The 21,606-nt window shown below is 42.7% G+C and overlaps 1 protein-coding gene across 6 annotated transcripts in view; it reads right to left on the minus strand.

The window, feature by feature from the left end:
* The window catches only part of SCAPER (S-phase cyclin A associated protein in the ER), a 138,792-nt gene that overhangs the window by 58,078 nt on the left and 59,108 nt on the right, over positions 1 to 21,606 (minus strand). For all 6 annotated transcript variants that reach the window (XM_064389663.1, XM_064389664.1, XM_064389662.1 and 3 more), the window contains 2 exons: positions 20,682 to 20,747; positions 12,254 to 12,380 (listed from right to left, as the gene is read on the minus strand). In XM_064389663.1, the coding sequence (XP_064245733.1) occupies positions 12,254 to 12,380; positions 20,682 to 20,747 (193 nt within the window). The remainder of the gene's footprint in view (positions 1 to 12,253; positions 12,381 to 20,681; positions 20,748 to 21,606) is intronic.

Genomic DNA, 21,606 nt, shown 5'->3' on the forward strand with positions numbered 1-21,606 from the left:
AATATGATCCCAGTTAAATCATAATTTATTAATTTGGTGCAAGAGTTATTGGGTGAAATCCAATGTCCTGGACCAAAGTACTCCCTTCCATACATTTCTCCTGTTAAAGTATTATTATTATTAGTTAATAAGTAGAGCAGAATCAGAAATAATGCTGAGCTTCAGCACCTGAAATTATTTAATGCCAGCTTTGCTATCTCTGCCCTATGTGACTTAAGACCATTTGGACTATTTGAAATATTTTGAATTAACTGAAATACTCTGGTGTAGACCTTCCCTCAAAGACAAACCTCCAAAAGAAATATTTTCATGAAGACTAAAAAGGAAATTTAGAAAAATTATTTTTCCTTCATTAACCCAAAGAAGGTTGTCTGCTGGTCCTGCAGAATGTCCAAATCAGAAGCTGATCTGGAGAGCCCATTTGAACAGACTTCAGGAACAAAAGTACTTCAGAAGAAATCATTTCTGAATGGAACCAAATACTTTGAAACATGCTGACTTCTATTTCTGAAAAAACACACTTGTGCAACTCTATTCTAAACTGTTTATTGATGGAAGAAATAATAACTAATTAGTAAAATATAGTAAAATCCATCTTAAGAATTTTTTTCTTTCCTTTTATCTAGTGTTTGAAGAGTATATCTAAAATGCCAAGGGCTAAGAAATGCAGTTCAAAGCTTGCTTAGAAAAACAAACCAGACAACCGAATATTGTGTTGGCTTCTCCTTTTTTTCCACCTTTCCACTCCCTTTAAATAAATACACAAGTATATCTGCAGGCACATACACAACCATGGACACATTTGTGGCTGTAGAAAACCTACATTCTTTGAGTAGTTCTCCAGACTTTATATAGTGAAAATCCCTGGAGAGTACACCAAAGGAGAATTTTCTATTAAAATAAGCAATTTTGCTCCCTGTAACACTTCTCTGAGTGAAATTAGTGTTATAATAACCCCCCACTCCACATGTAAACCTCAAATGGGTTTTCAAAAATAAGTGAATCCACCCACAATAAAATTTCAATCACTGAATATCAATGAAAAACTAGTTAAGGATTAAAACACGAGCCAGAACTGGCTAAGTGTCGTTTGAACTGGAGGGATGCATTCATTCACATCAAGGAGTATCTCTCTTGCATTTGTATCCATTTCTCTCTCCTGCACTGCTTGTGGGTTAAAGCCCCAACAGGGAGGCCCTGGCAAACACTGCACCCACCCTGTCCTGCCCAGCAAAGGGCACATTCTGAGCCTGAAAGGTGCTTTTGAAGCCTTAGGGGCAAGGCAGCTGCTGTGTCTGTGCTCCCTCAGGCAGGAGCAGAAGTTCCCTGGCACCGGGGGAAGGTGCTGCAGCCCCTGCAGCAGCTCAGCCCCTGCTCTGCCCATGGAGAGGTGCCTCTGGCTCCTGAGCATCGGGCAACATTGGCTTCTTACCTCCACAGCTCAGCTATGCCAACTTCACAGCCTGGATTAGCACGCAGGAGGACAAATACCTAACAACCAAAAGGGTGAAGAAACAAGCACTTGATACAGCATTCAAATGCAATATAAAAAATAAGGCTCACCTTACTTTTTAACTGTACCAAAAATAAAAGAAGAAGAGGCATTTTGGACTGTCCTCTCTGAAAGTCTACCATTGACAAGCAACCCAAAATTTGTTGAGGCCTAGGGACAATACCAATACTAAAAATTGATTCTTAGGCCCGTCCTGAAAACACTAAACATCCCGTGCACATAAACCTACTTTCTGTCTATGGCATCATACACTTAACTCATTTTTCTGCTTGCTAACATCTGCCCACATTGTCAGGTTGTCGGAACCCAGAGCATCTCTCTGGATGCCCTGGATGTCTCAAAGCCCTGGCAGGGGCTTGGAGACCCTGGCAGGAAGCCAAAGACACCTGAATGTGAGGAAATGAGAGAATTTCAGGTCTGAATGGTGAGGGGATGATATTCACTTGATAAAACTTGAATTATAATGCACTGTACAGGGGGGTTTTGTATGTTGTACAGGAGGGTTTGAAATTCTGTACATGGGTCAGGAGTCCCAAGATGGAGGGATTTGGGCGTGCCCTGTCCTTCTTCTCTCTTCTCCTTGGCATTCATGTTCAGGATGATGTTGGCATGTGTGGATTGGTTCATGGTGAAGGTGCACTTGCCAACAAGGGTGAAAAGTATTGGAAATTGAAGGTAAATATCTAATACGTAGTTTTCACTATAAAAGAGACAACCACACCGTGGGCGGGGGAGAGTGCCCTTGGCGGTCTTGCTGATCAGACCTCGGCTGGACAGACAGAAAAACTTTGTAGATAAGGAACAATAAACTCAACTGAAGACCAAAAAGCAAGAGTCCAGACTCCTTCTTGGAGAGCGCAGCCTGCCCAGAACCACCTTTTCCCGTGCTGGGGCAGAGACAAGTGACAGCCGACCCCAGCATCAGGTCAAACCAAATTAAATCAGACTCCTTACTGACTCACTGAATGATCTAACTGAACAGGATGAGCCTTAATTACACAATCTCCTTCCAAGTTCTGCAGCTCAGCAGTGAAGTCCCAGAAGTTTTCAGTTTAGCAGTGAAGTCCCAGAGAGGCACCCTGTTGTACTTCTGCTGACAAGGACAGCATCCTCACAATCCTAACTGTGAAGCCACAAGAGTCAGTGAAAGCCATAAAAGAAAGACAGGTAAAGGTAAGCCAGTGAATTCCATGCCCTCTGTTCAGCTGCTTTCAGCCATGCCAAGCAGCATTACAGGAAACACACAATATTGCTTGGAAAAGTAAGAATTACCCTCATAGATGTCCTGAGAGACAGCACTGAGCATTGCAGCACTTGTGCTTATTAAAAATAAATGTTTGGTCTATTTATAAATAACAGGGCCTCTAGTAAGTGCATCAATTAGAGGAGGAAAGCAACAATAGAGTTTTAATAAGAGGAACAATAATAAGAGAGCTCCTGGATCTCCATAGATGGTTCCATTAGCTGAGGCTAATTTGACTTTTTCTGATTAATCACAAAAATAAAATTTCCCAAACAGGTAAATAGAAAGCAAAATTATATAATCTTGTCCTGTCCTCTCTCAACATTTACTGGACAAATGAGCAGGCAAGTCAGGTCTCTCTGAACACTGGATCTGACAGGTCACTGCTGAGAGCTGCCAGCCACTACAAAGCAGCTGATTTCTGCTGAACCCAGACTGTGCAAGCCAGTGCAATCCAGCCAAAGTGAAAATACTGAAATTATCTGGGAAAGGATGTAGGGAGAGGGAACAGTGGCTGTTAAAAGACCTGTCATGAAATCAAGGGCACTTGAACCCTAAGCAGAGCTTTCCCCCCGATTGCCTTGGGTGCTCTCTTGTGACCAACCTCCCAGAGCATTTGCCCATAAGCCCACCCACAGGACAGCCACAAAGACCTGTGGGGCACAGGAACAGGGTGGGTTTGTCAGGTGCTGCACACATCAGAACAGACCATGAAGGCCTCTGGGTGATATGTTCTCAGGTCAGAAGTGGTCTCAAATCACTGCTGAACTTAAAAATATTTCAAAGAAAATATATTTTTATATATATACCATCAGATCAATTTAAACAAAAACTTATTTACACAGCATACTAATCATTATTTTATTGTGATTTCTAAACTGCCCTTTGCTATTGGCAGAAATGTGCCTGGGCAGGGAGCTCACCTCACTGAGAAATCAGTGCCTGGGCTTTAATGACACTGAAACATATCTCTTGTCTTGTAGTGGAGGAACTTTGCATACCCTGGAATGTATAAATATCCATTATATCCATTCTGATATGATGTATTAGCTCTAAACTGACGTAGAAGCCTGATCTGACAGCAAAAAGCCACAATTAGTACAACACTGGAAGCTGACAGCATTTAATTACATCGTGCAGCAGTTCTCAACTACACCCAATGTGAGAAATTAACCTCCCAATAATCTTGGAATAAGAACACTGCAGAGCTTATCTGTGAACTCAACTTGCCTTTTAATACCATTTCCAGCAAACAAGTTAAAAAATATTCTGTGACTGACCCCTAGTAACAAGTTCCTATTTATATGTTCATCTTGGGGAAAAGGTTAATCCACAGATTACAGAAACTCTGGGCAAAGGAATTATTGATGAGATAAAGCTGCTTTGCCCAACCTGCAGCACACAACACACACCTGACCTGTTGACTTCTTCCAGGCAGGGGCAGGAAAAGGCTGTTGGGGTGGGAAATGCTGTGCACAGAGCTCCTGCTGTGCTTGCCCACTGCCTCTGTGCTGGGACTATCAAATCTGCTGCTGCAGTTGATACAGAAGGGGATGTTTGTACTCCAGCAGCAGCCTGGACACTGCAGATAAACCGGAGCTCACGGGACAGGGCTGACAGTCCAGACTTTGAACACTTCTGTGTTTGAGTGGCACTGTGCATCACTGGCACTCAGTGATCATCACCTAGACATTAAAATTCTCCAATTCTCACAGGCTTTAAAGAAGTGCATTAATTTTGAGGAGGGTTACTTACATGTTGTCTTTTCCAACAATTCTATCTGCTTTATCCTTCCTGGAGTTCATGCTCCAATTGAGGTTCTGTACTTAACACTTGCAACAAAGGAAGCATAAATACAGAATTCCCTATGTTACTTTCTGTGTTGGCGAAATTATTAGATTTTCAGTAGCAATATACAAAGTTCCAAGGGTGCAAAATCTAGTTTTAGCTGGTAAAACTTTTTAGTTTAAACTTATTTGTTTTTTACTTAAAAAAAATAAATTTTGTTTTGAAACTTATTTTTATGTTTTGTAATTCAAAACCCTTCCTAATGTTTGGATTTTGAACTTTGAATTGCTTTTAAACAGTTATAATGTAGCTTTACATTTGATTAATTACTTCCCTTCATGTGACATCATTGTAGCTTTGGAACTGGCTACTGCAGGAGTATGCTGAGTTGAAAAATTAGTGGATGGATTAAAATATAATCCACTATTTGCATAGAAATACATCATACGTCTAGCTGAAATGAACCCTAAAGTTTTAACTTCTCATTGTAACAAATAAGAGCATCAATTACTTTCCCAGAGAACAAAACCTGTAAGGAGAAAGCACAGTTAAGGTGGCATGGGGGTGTTTATCTTGTTTTTTAAAACTTTGGCTAGGAAATGCCCATTGCCTGGTATCAACAAAGACTTTTTGGTGTAAACCAGTGCACTGTGCATGAAAATCTTCACGTGGCCATTAGACACAGGAGAGAAAGGCAGAGGCTGCCCCGTGAGAGCAGCAGGGCTCTGCAGGGGGAGGTGGAGGGGAGCAGCCTCGGGGCCTCTGCAGCTGATCTCAGCCCAGCTCGGGATGTACCTCTGTGGCACAGCTCAGCCCTGCTGCTGCTGCCCTGGCAGTGCTGCAGCCCCACTGCAGACAGACAGACAGACGAACAGACGGACAGCCCTGCAATGCCAGGACAGCACCAACAGCCCTGGCTCCCCAGGGTGCCCTTGGACTGTGGGCACACAGCTGTTTCCTTGTGAAATTAGTACTGTTGCATACATGTAGTTCCCCTTTTTCTGCAGAATGAATCCCCTGTGTGACTGCAGGTTTAAGTTTTGTCAGGACACACAGCGATTATCCAGGTAATTCCCATGTGCTCCCACACCAGGAGACAGCTGCTGTAAGCAGCTTAGCAGGAGAAAGAGCTGTTTGATTTCCAAGCACAATGGTGTCTGAACCTGTTGGCAGAGAGCAATTCTACTTCTAAATAGATTTATGACTTGTAAGGACTCAAAGGATCGCCGCTGCTGCTGCCAGTGGTGTCCTCTAGTGGAGAGCGGCAGTGCTGAGGACATGGGGACAGCACTTCTTCGATCAATTTAGTCAATACATTTTTGAGAGTTTTGTTCATTCGTTCCACCCTCCCAGAACTCTGGGGGTGCCACGGAGTATGCAATCTCCATTTTATCCCTAAAGCTTCAATTATATTGTGCAATGTTTGGGCCACAAAATGTGGACCTTGGTCTGAGTCTATGGTATTCACCATTCTGTATCTGGGGATAATGTTTTCTAAGATTACTTTTGCTACTACTTGGGCTGTTTCCCTTTTGGTTTGGAAGGCTTCTACCCAGTGAAGCTTCTACCCTACTATAACTAGTAGATATCTGTATCCTTGTACTGGGAGCATCTCAGTAAAATCTATTTGTATGCTCTGGAAAGGTCTTAGAGTTAGTTCTCTCCCGCCAGGTGTTACTTTTCTCATGACTTTCTGGTTTACTTTTTGGCAAATTAAACACTCTTTTGTGATTGCTTTTGCTAGGTCTTATACATCTATGCACAGATTATTTCTTAGGAAATGATCCCATAGTCCTTGGACTCCCCAGCGGGTTAATTTCTGTAGTTCTGTTAGCACCATCCCAGCAAGTACCGGTGCTGTCCCCAGGCTGACCCAGAGCCACCCTGCCAGGAGCACCCCGCTCACAAACCCGCCACTCACACTGCTCACGGCTAGAATAATGCCCACAGGTAACTTTTTTAATCCTCAGTCAGCCTAAGAAATGAATTATTCTAGAGAATTATATGTGTTAAATTATATACAGAAACTGTGCCTGTGTGCACATGCATGGAGATATGTGAGATCACAAAATACAGTGTGGGTCAAGCCATTGGTTCATGATTAAGGTAAATTCACTGTGACAGTAATTTTCACTCTTTTTCATACATAATGCTTTTTTTTTACTTATGTAAGATGGTGACAGATAGGCTGGCAATTATTTCTTTGAAGGCCATACCACTCTGCTACACTAAGAACACACAGTTCCTTAGGTGCAGCACCAAAATTAAATGTGCAAGAGTTTGGGAATCACAATTCTCACTGTATTCTCAAATATACTTTAAGCAACAATACTGAGTCTTTATAACAGAGTATTTGCTTCTAAAATCTATTTTGTCTGTATATATATGTCATATATATATTTATATACACATACTCACACATATACAGACACAGGGCAATTTTAAATCTCCGCAGAGATATTTGAAGAAACTTATCCCATGTTCCATTTAACGCTGCTTTTGTTCCATACATTAGTTCTCCAACAGTTTTTAATTTTATTGTTTCTGTTCCTGATGATGAAGAGTTTGTATTATTGGGGGGACTGTCCCTCTTCACCCTGGCTATGGTCACCATCCCCAGTGGGCCCAACAGTTTAGAGAATAAAACATAAATACAGGGCCTGAGTGTGTTGTTAGAGCCAGCCATTTCTGACAGTCTTTACAATGGGATAAACACTGTCTGTCTACAGCCCTCATGTATTTGAAAGCTACGACAAACATTTTACTGAAATGTAAATAACTGACATCACCACCGCTCCAACAGGAGGCTGAAAAATCTCTCTAAAAATCCCAAACCCAAAAACACTGCCTGACACAAAACAAACCATTAACGGTCGCTGAGAGAGCATGTCTTAGAGATCATGAGCATGGAGACCCTTTTTCTAGAAAAAGGATTAAACCACTGCAGTCAATTACTAGCTCATATTCACCCATTTTTCAGTTAAAAAATTATAGCCTTCTCTAAGGAAGTATATTTTCCCCCTAAAATCTGTTTCCAGTAAGAATATTATTCTGAATTAGTAATGTAAATAATCATACTTAAACTCAGCCTATTCAAAGGCTTGTAGATTTGCATGAGAGAGAGAGCTGGTAAGTAACTATAAGCACTGTGGCCCAATTTATTAAAAGCCTCCTGTTTTATTTTGTGTTTCCCTTTTAATTCAACACTTTAACAATTTATTTTGCACTCACTATTATTTACTGAGACTTTTACAGCACCTAGAAAGCCTGAAGGAGATCAGGGACACAGCTATCCTCAAACCCATCCAAAATCATAGTAAGTTTTACAAGCAGAAGCAGTGAAATCCTGTTTGTAGGACTTTGTGCCTTCTGCCTGTAAGGGAACCTCAGCTGTAGTGTTTGTGCTGGGCCACAGATCAAACCTGCACCCTGCTGCTGCAGCCCACTCCCCAGCAGCAGAGCTATGAGAGCTGCAGTCAAACCCTCAGATAAAGAAACCTTATCACTCCTGTTGTGGAGGAGATCTTTTTCAAACTAGTGATCAGCAAGAAGCATCATATAAAAGCAATTCCAGTTAAGCAGATTAACTGTTGCCCCCGAATTCCAAATATCATGAGGTTCCCTCAGAATCCTACTGAATCTGCGTGCCATATTGCCAGTCAGATGGAGAACAGACACATTAAGGGCTTGTCTAAATGTCACATGTAAGTGTTGTACAAATTCAGCTGGAGTGATTTAACTGCAGTCTTTTAGCTGCAGCTGAGCCAGGTGAAAAGGCCACTGCCCTCAGCTGCTGTCACCATGCCTGCAATGGCAACAGCCTGCGTGCCCCCAGAATAAGTGTCAGCCAAGCACAGGCCTATCCAAACCCACACAGGACACTTCCAACATTTAAAAGTAGGACTTTGAAAACCTGAAGGCACACCCAACAATCTATGAACAAATTTTAGGAAGAACTTTAGGCAAAGGATGTTCTGTTGGCAAGTGTAAAGATGACCATATGAGAAACAGTGACCTCTGACCCAGGTCAGGGCCACAACCTTAGAAATGTATGCACTTCAGTCAGCTCAGAGCCTAATGTCTATGCAGTAGACATTTTTTAATTAGTAGATCTTTTCAATCAGGAAAGTTTTAAATCAGGAAATCTCACCTCTTTACATAACAGGGAAATAAATGACATAAGCATAAGCAAGTTGAAACTGTAGCTGCAGTCACACTAACAGGTTGTACTGCTCTCACTACCCTGGCTCCTGAGAGTTCCCATTCCAGGACATTTCTGTGGGTGCTGAAGGCAGGCTCGAGCAGCCACTGTGGGACTCCTTGTGCATCTGAAACACACGGCTGCCCTCAGTGACGGATGGGTAGAATTAGTCCATCAAGGAATGAGCATGCATAAAATCAAAAGAATCATGGCAGGACAAGTGCTCTAGCCCTGCCACTTCAAACATCAGCTCTGCCTTCTGTAAGAGTTTTTCTTTCAGCATCAAAGGCCCATTCATAGGAGATCTCAAACTGAGGGTTATCAGATCTTACTAAGAGCTTGAAGAGTCCCATATGACATTTGCCAACCTCAGGCCAGGGCTTTCTGGTAACATTTGCATGCATTCTGCTGTTGTGGCTCTGTGTGTGTTTGTTTTCCTAATGTCCTTTTAAACAAAGTAGAGGTGAAAGTGAATACAGCTTCCTTCCAGGATTTCTGCCAGAAAGGGTGAGATACACAAACCCAAGGACTTTCCAATAATCCAGAGCACGCCCAAAGCAGCAGCACCACTGGCTGGACACACCTGGGGAACAGCACTCCAAGCACACACAACATCAGGATTTGTGCTCCTTGCCTCCTACCAACACATGGCTGGAGGGACACAAACCTATTTAAAACTGGAACCATATGGTGGTTTATGACTTTAGAGTACCTCTTATGCATATTTAATTTAAAGGCACGTGAGCCACATGTTTCATGAAGCTAATGGCCACACTCCAAGTCAGATACTCAAAACCTGCACTTCAATTTGCTTATTCTTCACAAATCCTTTTCCAGCACTGGACACAAATCTCCTGCTTTTTGTAGAGCTTTATCCAACTAAGCCAATGTGGGCACATTAGGAAGTGTCTGGAGATCTAACAACCACTTGAAGCAAAGCAAAGCACATCTCTTTAATGTGTTAGCACCCAAAATATGCTGTGTTGCACAGGGATCCAGCAGCAGTGAATGAGGAGCAGGTAAGGTGCTGCAATAAACAGCCAGGACTCCAAAATACACAGTGGTTAAGATGCATGATTGCCTGAGAGAGATTTCTCAGATCTGAGTATCTAGAGGATATATAAACCTTTCAAACTGCATTAAACAAGCACTTCTTGCTGTATTAGTGGAATCACTTGGCCCCAGGTGCAGAATGTGCTGTGTCCAGCAGAGCAGGAAGGCAGAAACAAGAGCAAGTGTGACCACCATAACCATGCAGGCATGCAGCACCCTAGAATGTTCTCACACCATGAAAGAGGTTCAGAAGTGAGAGAAAGCCTTATTCAGTATAGTGAAACACATCAGATGAAGGCTAAGTCCAAACAGAAATTGTTAGTGTGATCTGATTGTACCTGGAGGCAAACCCCATTGACACAGGGCCACAAATCCTGTGTGTGGCTTTTTTTGTGATTCAAATTTGCATAAACCTTTCATAAACCCACCCTTTCAGGCTGTTTTAGCACAGTCATGGAATTTCTAATGAGCTGAATAACCCCTCCTTCTGTTGAGAAACTTAATGGTGTATATTTTTCTTATTTATTGTTACAAACACCAGCTCAGCAATTTATTTCATGAACTGTAAAACCAATCATTTTTTCCCTGGTGAGCCTGAATACATAAATTTTTCAGGCAGTGCAAACTATTAACAAAAGAAAAATCCAATGTTTCACAGTATGAATGAAAAGAGGGGTTTTGGATCAATTATATTTTGCAATAGTTTTGCAGGACTTCTTGTGAGTAAGAAGAATTTCTAGTAAGTGGCAAGGATCTATTGTAGTGAACCCTGTCCTCCCTCAGGGCAATTCTTTATTCAAGCCAGGCCATTAGCAAGGGTAAATCAATGTTATCAGCTCACACACACTGACAGCTTGTGTGGTTCCCGCTCCCCCTTCCTCCCCCCTCATTAGGTTATATTTTTATGCTCTCCAGGGAAATTCAATTAACAGTGTCAGTCTCCTCCTCTCAGCCCACGACTGACACCATCAGGGCTCTTTCAGTGCCCACTGACATGTAAGATGTGTCTGTGGATTTCTAACTCCCAGGTTAACAAGAGAATTCCCATCCCCTCCTGCAAATGACCATGTATGATCCGTGCTGTAAACACTGCAATGGTTACTGAAATCAATCCCTCTTGACCTTATTGATCAGGACGTTCAGACAGAAAAATACTTCTCCAGTGGGAGGTTGTGGGGCAAAACATTTTGGGAAATGTTTTGGGGGTAAACCCCAAATCAGCAACAAAATAACCCGTCTATGAATACTATCAATTTTAGTTTTTAATTCCCCACTGCAGACTCAACAGCCAGCAAAACCATGTAAGCAATTAATGAGTAACACTTAGCTGCAATTCACACCTCATCTGAAAAATCTCAGCAGATGACTACTAGTAAAAAGGCTGGATACTACTCCACATTCCAAATAATTTCCAAGGATTATCTAGATAACTTTCAAACAGATTCATCTTCTCATCATAGTCATGCAACAACATTATTTCTTTATTTTGAAATCAATAAAAAATGAGTTTTTCAATAATTAATGGAAGCACTGTAAAATGTGAAAATGGCACAACTCTTTCAAACACACTCTTAAGCTTGATGAGCAGCTCCAAGGCACCCCCAGAACACAGGTGAGGAGCCCGTGCATCTCAGGCAGCCTCCAGCATTTAAAAGCATATGCCATTAACAATTGTGTTCTCCACATTGACCAAGCTGTGAAAAGCATCAAGCAGAGCTCTCATTTTCACAAACATCAACTCTGAACCACAATGATGCAATCCCCTTCTCAGATTTCATTAATTTGGTTTCTTCCAGAACTAATTTTCATTATGTCTTGATTACAGATAAGAAAGATAAGTATTTTCTAGTGGTTGAAGAGAGAGCAGAACATAATGTTCCAGCTGAAAACCCAAATAATGTGGTCCTAATGGAGCAAAAACCACATTGCAAGTCAGAAAGCACTGTGGCAGCAGACTGACAAGGAAGCAGGAAAAAAGATGCAAATGCAGTGCTATGAGTTAAGGAAAAAAATCCAACATTTACCATAAAGTAAAACATGCTCTGCAATCATATCACTTAAAAAAGTCAAAACTGTAGAAATAACCCACATACATGCACATCATACCTTCCTCCTCCAGTGAGGACCCACTGACTCTGTTGAACTCTGGCAAAACTCGATTGGTGCTCCAGCAAACCTGGATCCAATTCTTTCCTCTGTTTTCTGCTAATTGGTTTGGCCCCTTATTGTAAAAGCTGTTTGTGGGTAAGCACTACAAGCTAGATGACTGAAGTGACCCAGGTTAAAAACAATCCTCGTGAAAATACAGGGGGAAAAAGTGGAAAGTGTTATAGCAGACACTGCTTGTTACGCAGAGGTCATTTATTCTTCAACATCTCACATTAAACATTCCCAAATCCACACTGATGAGACTTGAGGGCAAAACATTTTATAGGTCAATCGTAAGTCACAATACCTCTTTTTCCAGAATCCGAGAGATCTCTCCTAAAGTCCTGTCCAGACCAGGAACTTTGTGGTTCCCCAAGGAACAGCTATCCTGCATTTGGAGGTGCTTCAGAAGGTCTTTTGCTAATCGCTGTAACCTTCAACAGAAAACAAAGAGCAGTTAAAGCAAAAAGTGCCTTATTAACCTGCATTTTTGTAATGAACCTCTGGTAACAGTGAAGAAATCATGAAAATCCATGTTAAATATTGTTATCATCTATCTGAACAGGATGCTAAACATCCAAGGAGATACTGTCAGCTTGGAGTGACATTTCACTATCTACTTTTTCAAAGAAACAGGACAGATATAGAGTGAGCAGCACAGCCATAAAGGTGCTTTATTAGCTACATTTGTTTCTACTGTTTCCCTATTCCCCTTCCACAGCTCATCCTGCTAGTTTTTGCCATCCTGATTTTCAAATTATTTCACCCTATTTAAGATGAATAAGGGAAATGGAACAGCAGGACCACTTGGCTGATTTCTTATAGGCATCATAAAAGAAATGGCTCTTCAGGGTTATTTGAATAAAGGAAAAGCAATGGTTCTGCAGCCTACCTCAGAAAGGGCATTTTATTAACAAGGGTCAGTAATGAAGCCAAAATGCAGAGGTGGGAGTGATGTAGACACACACATGGGTTGGGTTCCATTTCACTTTTACACATCTGCACTGGGCTATTCACCTGTGCTCTCCTGCTCAGCACTGAGGGGAAACACCCCGTGCCAGGGCACAAAATACAGCAGTCAAAACACAGCCAGAGCTCATCCTTCTGTGCCCTGACTGTGAAGGTGCAGTGAGAGCAGCAGGGCAGAGGAGACAAGGCTGCCAGAGCCCCTTAGCTGGAGAATGGGAGCAGTCAGGAGGAGGTGCCACTGCCTCAGTGTCCCCTCCTGCTGCTCTGAGTGACAAGGCTCAGGGCTTGCTGGACCTTTGGTTTCATCTACTGGGCAACCTGCACTAGTGGGACAAAGCTGGCAACTGAGCAGGAGGAGTGGCAGACACTGCTGGGACTGGAAGCCTGCACACAGAAATCTAGAGGAAGGAAAAAGAGGGGAAGGGTAACAATGCTCATCAGAAAATGGAGATGTCAGGGTTAAAGGGCCAGAAGGCATTCACAAAGTGAGCACAGAATGCTGGAAAAGAAAAAGATGACAATAACCAGTCTCCCAGAAGTGAGACAGAAGATGGAATGGCTGGAGAATGTACCACAATAGTCACGCTAATTTAAAAAAAAATCCCCAATATCAGAATATTAATTTATAGAATAATAGTTTCCACGTAATCAAGAGACAACAGGTACTCTGTGTCTTCTCTTTGAAAAAATTAGGAGCTTCATTAATAGCTTTCAAGACATGTTGAAGATACATATATGTTCTTGAAGTACAAATAAAAATGATTTGTAGAATTTTGAGTCTTGGACTTCTTATCATCTGGTCAGCTGAGACCACTAATATACAACCTGGATTTTTCTATGACAAGAAAAATAAAAGTAGATTACATCCTGATGAGATTTTTTTGCACTGCTATTTCCTCTGTGGAAAATGAGGTTGGAGGAAACCTCTGTCTATCTCCATAAGCCACAAGCTAAAATGGGAAACAAAACTAGAAGCCAAAGCCCAAATAACTGCCGGACTTGGACAGTAAATCAAAAGACCACAGCACCAATGAGAGGTGGAACTGCTGCAGTCCACAAGCAGAGTATTTTCAGAGTGGGATTTAGAATAGCTATTGCCTTGGCAATATCCTAGCACATTAAGCAAAAAATACTTTATTTCTTTGGTATATCTACCCAAATTCCATGATTAAAGCCTATATAAAGCCCACTACTCTATATTGTAACTTCATCTGACAAAAGTCAGCAAGACAGGTTTCCATTTGCTTCATTTAACATCACAGGAATGGAATTCCACCAGGATTAACCACAGAGGCTGAAGAAAGGCGCTTCCCTAATCTCCATCAGGCATCAGCATACAAAACGTGTAAGGTTTATCAAAACACTACTCACAGGACTCAAAGAGAACATCATCATATTACCCTGAGCCTTCAGCTGACACAACTAACACAAGAGTCTCTCTTCAGTCTGTCAAGATGCTCCCTAAGTTCAGTTTCTGTCCTCACTTTAAAAACAACCTGTACAGTACTAACTCCCCAAGAAAAGCTTCCAGCTTTCCATTTCTTCTGAAAGTCTTTCTGGGTACTTTTAGCAAAATTCAAACTTTCTAAGTGTGTGTCCAGCATCATAGAGTAAGCAACTGGAAGAATGAATTTCCGATTCTGCCACATTAAAGAATTACCTCTTGCATCCTCATATCCTTCTGCAGGGGGAGTTTTTTGCCAAAACCTGTCAAAGGTGCTGTGTGATCACATGGGGAGGAGAGGGGAAATAAAACCTGCCTCCTCCCACCCCGTGAGCCTTGGAGAAATGATTTCAATATCCTCCATACTGACTTCTTGGCCGTGTCAGAGAAATAAGAATAATTTTTGGACTGTTTCAAAGGACTAGAAATATATGTAAGAGGACTTGTGCTTGGATGCAGAATTTGCCATTGCTAGGAATGGATTTGGAAAGAGAGAGCTCTTTGTACACACTGGACTCCTGGCACACTCTTGGTATGCACTGGGGATTACTTGGACATGGCATCCACACCTGATCCAGTGACTGTGGAAAAATACCATTGAATCCAAATCCAAACATTTCAAGACAATTAATTAGTCTTCCTTCTGTCTCCCAATTTTCACTCCTCCAATGCTTACTAAGCCATACATGGAATGATAAATAATTGAAACTTTACTGTGCGGGATAATAGAGAAAGTTAATGTTTTTTCTCCTTAAATTATTTACATCTCACTTATTAAGGTTTTAGTACTCCTCACAAATGGATAATTCAGAATGTAGAAGAAATATCAGAAGGATGTAAGGCCCTGATTTGTCTTGGAACACTACCATAATGTAAACTAATAAATTGTATGTTCAGCAAATACAAATAGAGTATCTGATCTTTATTCACTGCAAATGGGAAAACAAGGACTTTTCATAGCAAAGGTTTCTAACACGGGCTAAATACTTTTAGCAGGTTTAATATATTATATAGGCCAAAGGAAAAAAGATCTGTCAGTATTTCTAGGCCACATTTCATCTCCAGAAAAACCCAAAAAGCCCTGAAATAGTGGCACCAATGTATCCAGCACTTGCAGATTTAACCCGACGTCTTGGCGGCACTGATGCCCAGGGAAGGATGGGTGTGGCCGGGCAGCCTGGGGGCACTTCCCCAGGGAAGGAGCGGACTCTGCTCCAGGCGTCCTGCCCGGGCTGCCCCGCTGCCAGCCGGACACACGGCCGCGATCCCGGGACACACAGACACAGCCGCGATCCCGATGCCAGGACACACAGTCCCGAGGCAGCCGGTGCCGGTGCCGCTGCCGGAGGGAGCGGAGGGCGGCTGCAGCAGCCCGTGCCCCGGCCCAGGCAGAGCCGGGGATCCCCAGGAGCTGTGCCCAGCCCTGCCCAGGCAGAGCCGGGGGATCCCCAGGAGCTGTGCCCAGCCCTGCCCAGGCAGAGCCGGGGATCCCCAGGAGCTGTGCCCAGCCCTGCCCCAGCCCAGGCAGAGCCGGGGGATCCCTAGGAGCTGTGCCCAGCCCTGCCCCAGCCCAGGCAGAGCCGGGGGATCCCCAGAAGCTGTGCCCAGCCCTGCCCCAGCCCAGGCAGAGCCGGGGATCCCCAGGAGCTGTGCCCAGCCCGGCCCAGGCAGAGCCGGGGATCCCCAGGAGCTGTGCCCAGCCCTGCCCAGGCAGAGCCGGGGGATCCCCAGGAGCTGTGCCCAGCCCTGCCCAGGCAGAGCCGGGGGATCCCCAGGAGCTGTGCCCAGCCCTGCCCAGGCAGAGCCGGGGATCCCCAGGAGCTGTGCCCAGCCCTGCCCAGGCAGAGCCGGGGATCCCCAGGAGCTGTGCCCAGCCCTGCCCAGGCAGAGCCGGGGATCCCTAGGAGCTGTGCCCAGCCCTGCCCAGGCAGAGCCGGGGGATCCCCAGGAGCTGTGCCCAGCCCTGCCCAGGCAGAGCCGGGGGATCCCCAGGAGCTGTGCCCAGCCCTGCCCAGGCAGAGCCGGGGGATCCCCAGGAGCTGTGCCCAGCCCTGCCCGCTCCCCGTGCCCCGGTCCCGGCACACGGGGCACGCTGCGGTGTGCCATGGCAACACCAGCCCACAGCCCCAGCACTGCCAGACACAAACCAGTGCAGCTACATACAGCTTGACACGGAAACCTGACGTGCACCATTTTAAACAGATACTAAAAACACAACTGTCCCAGCCATGTTTCAGAAGTCATTTCTAAGAAAGAACTCTAAGTTAGAGTCATTTGCAATCCCAGCCATGAATCGGTGCTGTGCCACTGGAAAGGGACACCACTGTCTGTCACAGCAGGACAAAGCCTGTCTGCTTATTGCTGTTAGTGTAGTACCCGTGTAGAGCTTAGAAAGCACTTGGATCAGTGCTTCCCTAGTGCACAGGGTTTTATAAATCTGCAAACCTTCAACTCCTAAGACCACTGAAACAGTCTATCAGTTGCATCAGGAAATCAGTGGTCTCATAATATTAAAGTGGCCTAATCTTAAAGGTGATCTAAAAAGGCTTTTTACCTGCCAAAGACTAACTCTGGTTTCTGTCTTTCTTCTGTAACAACTGACAGCATGACTAAGAACTAAAATCAGATAAGAACTTGCATTCCATAAGTGGTTCTGGTTGTGAAGACACTCAGTTTGGGGGTAGAGGAGTGGATAAAGAAATGTGGCATAAGAAAGGAAGCATAAAAGAAAGATATCTTTCTTTAATTCTAGAACACATTGCTTCTGTTAAGCAAATAAATAAACCTACCAATTGTGTGTCACTTCAAACAGATTTTTAAAAGGAGCTTCTCCATTTTTAAGCACCACAGCCCACTAAGTCAAAAGATATTTTCTGTTCATTGATACACTTCCACTCCAATCTGAGTACCTCAAACCTTCCCTTGGGAAAGACAAAACCTCTTTGCATTTGTTTTGACCCAAAGACAGCATTTAGCACTCAGAGTTTTTATTTTTACCCCCTTTGCTCTGTGGTGGGACTTTTCCCAGTAGCTGTGCAGCTCTCCTGAGGGCTGTGCAGACTCCCAGCTGGCAGCAGCTTGCTCAGCCAGCTTGTACCCAGCCAGGCAGAGGCACAGCATCGCTGGCACACCGTGTGCTCTGCCTGCCTGCACAGCTTCTCAAGGTAACGATGCCTCAGACCTGCTGCTGCTTCTTTCCCTGTGCTGACTCCTCTTCCTGCTGGCCTTGCTGAAGTAGGATCCCCTACTTAGTTCTGTGTTTTCCTATTCTTTTTCTTTATATTAAGACTAGGTTCAGTCAATGTTAATACATACAGTCTGGGCTAAAACTCTTGCCTCATAAAATTTCTTGCCCTCTCCTTTCTCTTACAGAAAGAGATAATACTTCCCCATTCTTCTTCCATTTTCTAATATGTGTTGTGCAAAGTAAACACATTTTAAACAGAAATAAATTGGCTTCTGGTTGACTCACAGATACTCCTCTACTTAAAAAGCCAGTTCAGACTTGAGCTCCCATTTTTACCCCCTTGATTTCAAAGAAGCTCACAAATATTTAAGCCCTCAGAGCAGGTAAAAAGTTTTGTAATTTTAGAAATAACAATTACTATGGTCCCTGAAATTGTATTTTAAAAATTTAGATGTAAGCTGATAGATCTGTAGGTTTTTACATGAAGACTGCAAAGAGACCTCCCAGAGGAAGGAAGGATGAAGTGAGCTACACAGTGGCCACCACTAGCTCACACCTGAAAGGGCACAGCCCTACTGGAGGCAAACTAAAAAAGCAGATAGAACAGAAGATTCCGCCTGAAAGCAAATGAGCAATTAATTACATAAAGAGAAACAAAAACTGTAAATTCAGGATCAGTCAAAATATTTGAAAGTATTTTTAAAGAAATTAAAATCCAAATTTTTCTAGCACTTCCATTGAGATAGAACTGACCAAGCTACATCACTGATAATCTCAGAATTTAACACAGAGACACGAGAGCTTATTAATATCTTCAGAGTCAAATGTACACATTTCTACTTTCTGATTACTAGAACCTATTTTTTTATTTTCTAGTAGCAAAGAAAAGCAAAACACAAAAGCTACAAATCTGGAAGTCTCAGTATACCATGAAATTAATCTTGCAAATGGAAGTGCTGATGACCAAGAAACGAAGCAAACTCTTTCCCATGTGTTTATGCAGGTGTGCCATCTGCTGGAGATGGGTCATTTTCTTGTGTCAAACTTCAGTGATGGATTTTTATTATTTCAAAATACATCTAAGATTCAGCAGCAGTTTTCAAGCTTTTGAAAAACCTAAGTAAAATATACTTGCACACAGGCTAGTTGCATGTACATCAAGGAGGTCTAACTGCAAGGATCTGAACTGCTTAACCACCAGTAACTTGTACAAAAAGCCACCTTCCTCAGCAGTTTATGAGCCATAGAAACAACCACAAAACAGACAGGATCTGGTACAGGTTATTACCTCAGTCTGAAGACAAACATCCCCAATCTGAAAGTTGCTGCAACTTCAGGATGAGGGTTTTTCACTCCAGTTCTTGAGACCTCCCCTTGACTGATGCTACAGAGTCCCTAAGGCCAGCTACCAGTAAGGCACACACAGCATCTGCCCACTGGGAGTGGATGTCTCAGGAACACTAAGAACAGGGCAGGCTGCATAATCCTCTTTGCTAATCTGTTTGTTTCCCCACTTTTGGCTTAGGAGTCTCTTGGGCTGGCTGTGCTTTCCTAGAGCTGCAGGAGTGCAGGTAAGCTGTCAGTGAGCACCTGTGGGAACCCTGCCAGGAGCTCCCCACATCCCCCAGTGCATTAAGAGCACTGGGTCTGGTTCCTCTAGAACCTGGTTTCCAGCTCTCCCCTGTGCTCCCTCATCCTGGTACCAAGGAGACAGCAAGCAATCACCATCCATTTTTTCCATGCCATTTGTGATACTGTAGATCTCTATAACATAACCCCACAAGAACTTCTTCCCATTATCACATTTTCCTCCAGGAGTAGTACTAGTTTATTTATTTCCTGATACATAAGACATACCTGAAATAATTACATATTTCCCTTTCTGCTATCTCTGAACCTTTAGCAATTGTAGCTTATCTGTTCAGAGACAGAGAACCAGAACTTCACATCCTATTCAAAAGATGTAAATGACCCAGGTATTTGGACCTGATGACATTCTCTGTTCTCTCTTGTTTCTAAGTAATTGTAACGAAGGATTTTTATGAGCTGCTGAATACTGAGCTGATATTTTCCAGGAACTACCTATCCCATGTGCAAATTCCAGGCTCACACTTTTTATGTGAATTGTGTTCTGTCTTCCCCCTCCAGTGGGTAGCACTCAATATACACTGGATTTCACCTGCCCTTTTACTGCTTGCTTACTCACTCTCTTCAAAATTATCATTCAGCACCAATTCTTGTCCCTACTATCCTGAATCTCTGCATGAACATTCCACTGTCCCCTCACTGCTGGCCCTCTTTTTCCAAGTTATTTGAGAGCATGTTGACCATCACAGAACTGCAGAACTCTACTGGTAACCTCCCTATTCTGCCAAAGACTGATGAAACTCCACTTCATTTCAATTTCTTAACTGTTTTGCACTTGAACTACAGCTGTATAGTTTCTTTTAAAATCTTAGGTAATAGACCTTATCAAAGTAATCTTGGAAATCCCAATATTTTTCATCTTTTCCCAACTGATTTCAATGGAATCAGAAAACAAAAGCTGAGCAATTTTCACCTTCAAACTAAGCAGAGGAATTTGTTAGTGATCACAGACCTTGTTTTCATCTAACCATCCAGCTGTTTTCATCTGTGCCTTATCCTTGACAACAAAAAGGTCTATTCTTTAAAAAGCTCGTCGGCCTAAGACATCTGTGCATTAAAGCATCTGTGTTTCCACGCCAAGAACCTTTGCTTCTGACTAAATGGAGATCAAACATAAGATTTCCAATCCCAGAATCCCAGCTGAATTTTCACCCATCAGTCTTAAAGTACAATACTGGAACCTTCTTGATTCCAGGTAAGAAAAAGTTAAGTGTATGTTCTCTTTACTGTAGCAGGATGATATAGAGCTATGATATACGGGTTAAGATATACAGTGTCTTCAGAAAAAAAAGACACATTTATGGTCTTTATTGCATTTATTGAAGTCTGACCTTTTGTATCAGAGAGTGCTTTGTAACTCAGGATGGCAACATGCCCCAAATTGGGGAGAATCTTCCACACCTGCTCCACCAGAAATTTCAGGGGCACTTCTGTGACAGACAGGGGGAAAAAAGCATATGTCTAAAATATATAGAGATAAGTGCTTACTTGGCTTTAAATGGTGAATCAGACACAGCATTTTTTGCTTCCATCAAGCTCTCATATTCCTTTGCCCTGGAGGAGAAAATATTCATTATTATTGACTGTTGTCTAAAGCATACAGGATGTAATACCAGCAAGAGAGTTCAAACCTCTGGGTTTTTCTGCTTCATAATAAAGCACAGCATTTCTGTCAATGCTGCTCTGTCATAATCCATAATCCTGGTGCTTAACTACTGGCCATTGGCCATTAACAATTTATAATTAACATCACTACTTTAGAAAACATCAGTACACAAAAGGTGCATTTAAATTGACTTTTCAAATGGTAGAAAATTTCACAAGTGATATATACGACTGTAGTAATCTACTACCTATTATAAAATGATTAGTGAAATAATGCTATTAATATTATGAAAAAATATAAATAATATTATTGTGTAAAATATAAATGACTTAGACATGTAGAGCAGACCAGATTAGGACATCAAAGAGATTACAATTAACATACAAATAATGGGTTGTATTTGCAGGCACAGGAGCATTTTTTATGGAACTATGGACTGTAGTGTAACATAATGAATGTTAGGTGAGCAGCACAGAAACACCTCCACCAAGGACTGCTTTACTGCTGGAAAGAGAAACACGACCTCTTTAGTCCCTTAGAAGTATTGTTTACACTGGCCATGTGCCAAAAAGCAGGAAGAGGGAGACAAGACCTTTTTCCACTGCTTGTTTTCACTCCAGCAGCCTGTGCCAACAGGTGAAATCCGTGAGTCGCTCCTGGAGCAAGGCAGGACCACAGCAACAATCCTGCACCCCATTTCCAACAACACACATGTAGAGCAAAGCTAATCCAGGCACTGCAGTGATGCAGAGGCATTTCTCTCAGATACATATATTAAACCTTTCTTTATATTTTCTGTTCACCCAA

Source organism: Passer domesticus, chromosome 14 (assembly GCF_036417665.1).
Source record: "Passer domesticus isolate bPasDom1 chromosome 14, bPasDom1.hap1, whole genome shotgun sequence".
In the NCBI taxonomy this organism is placed as follows: Eukaryota; Metazoa; Chordata; class Aves; order Passeriformes; family Passeridae; genus Passer; species Passer domesticus.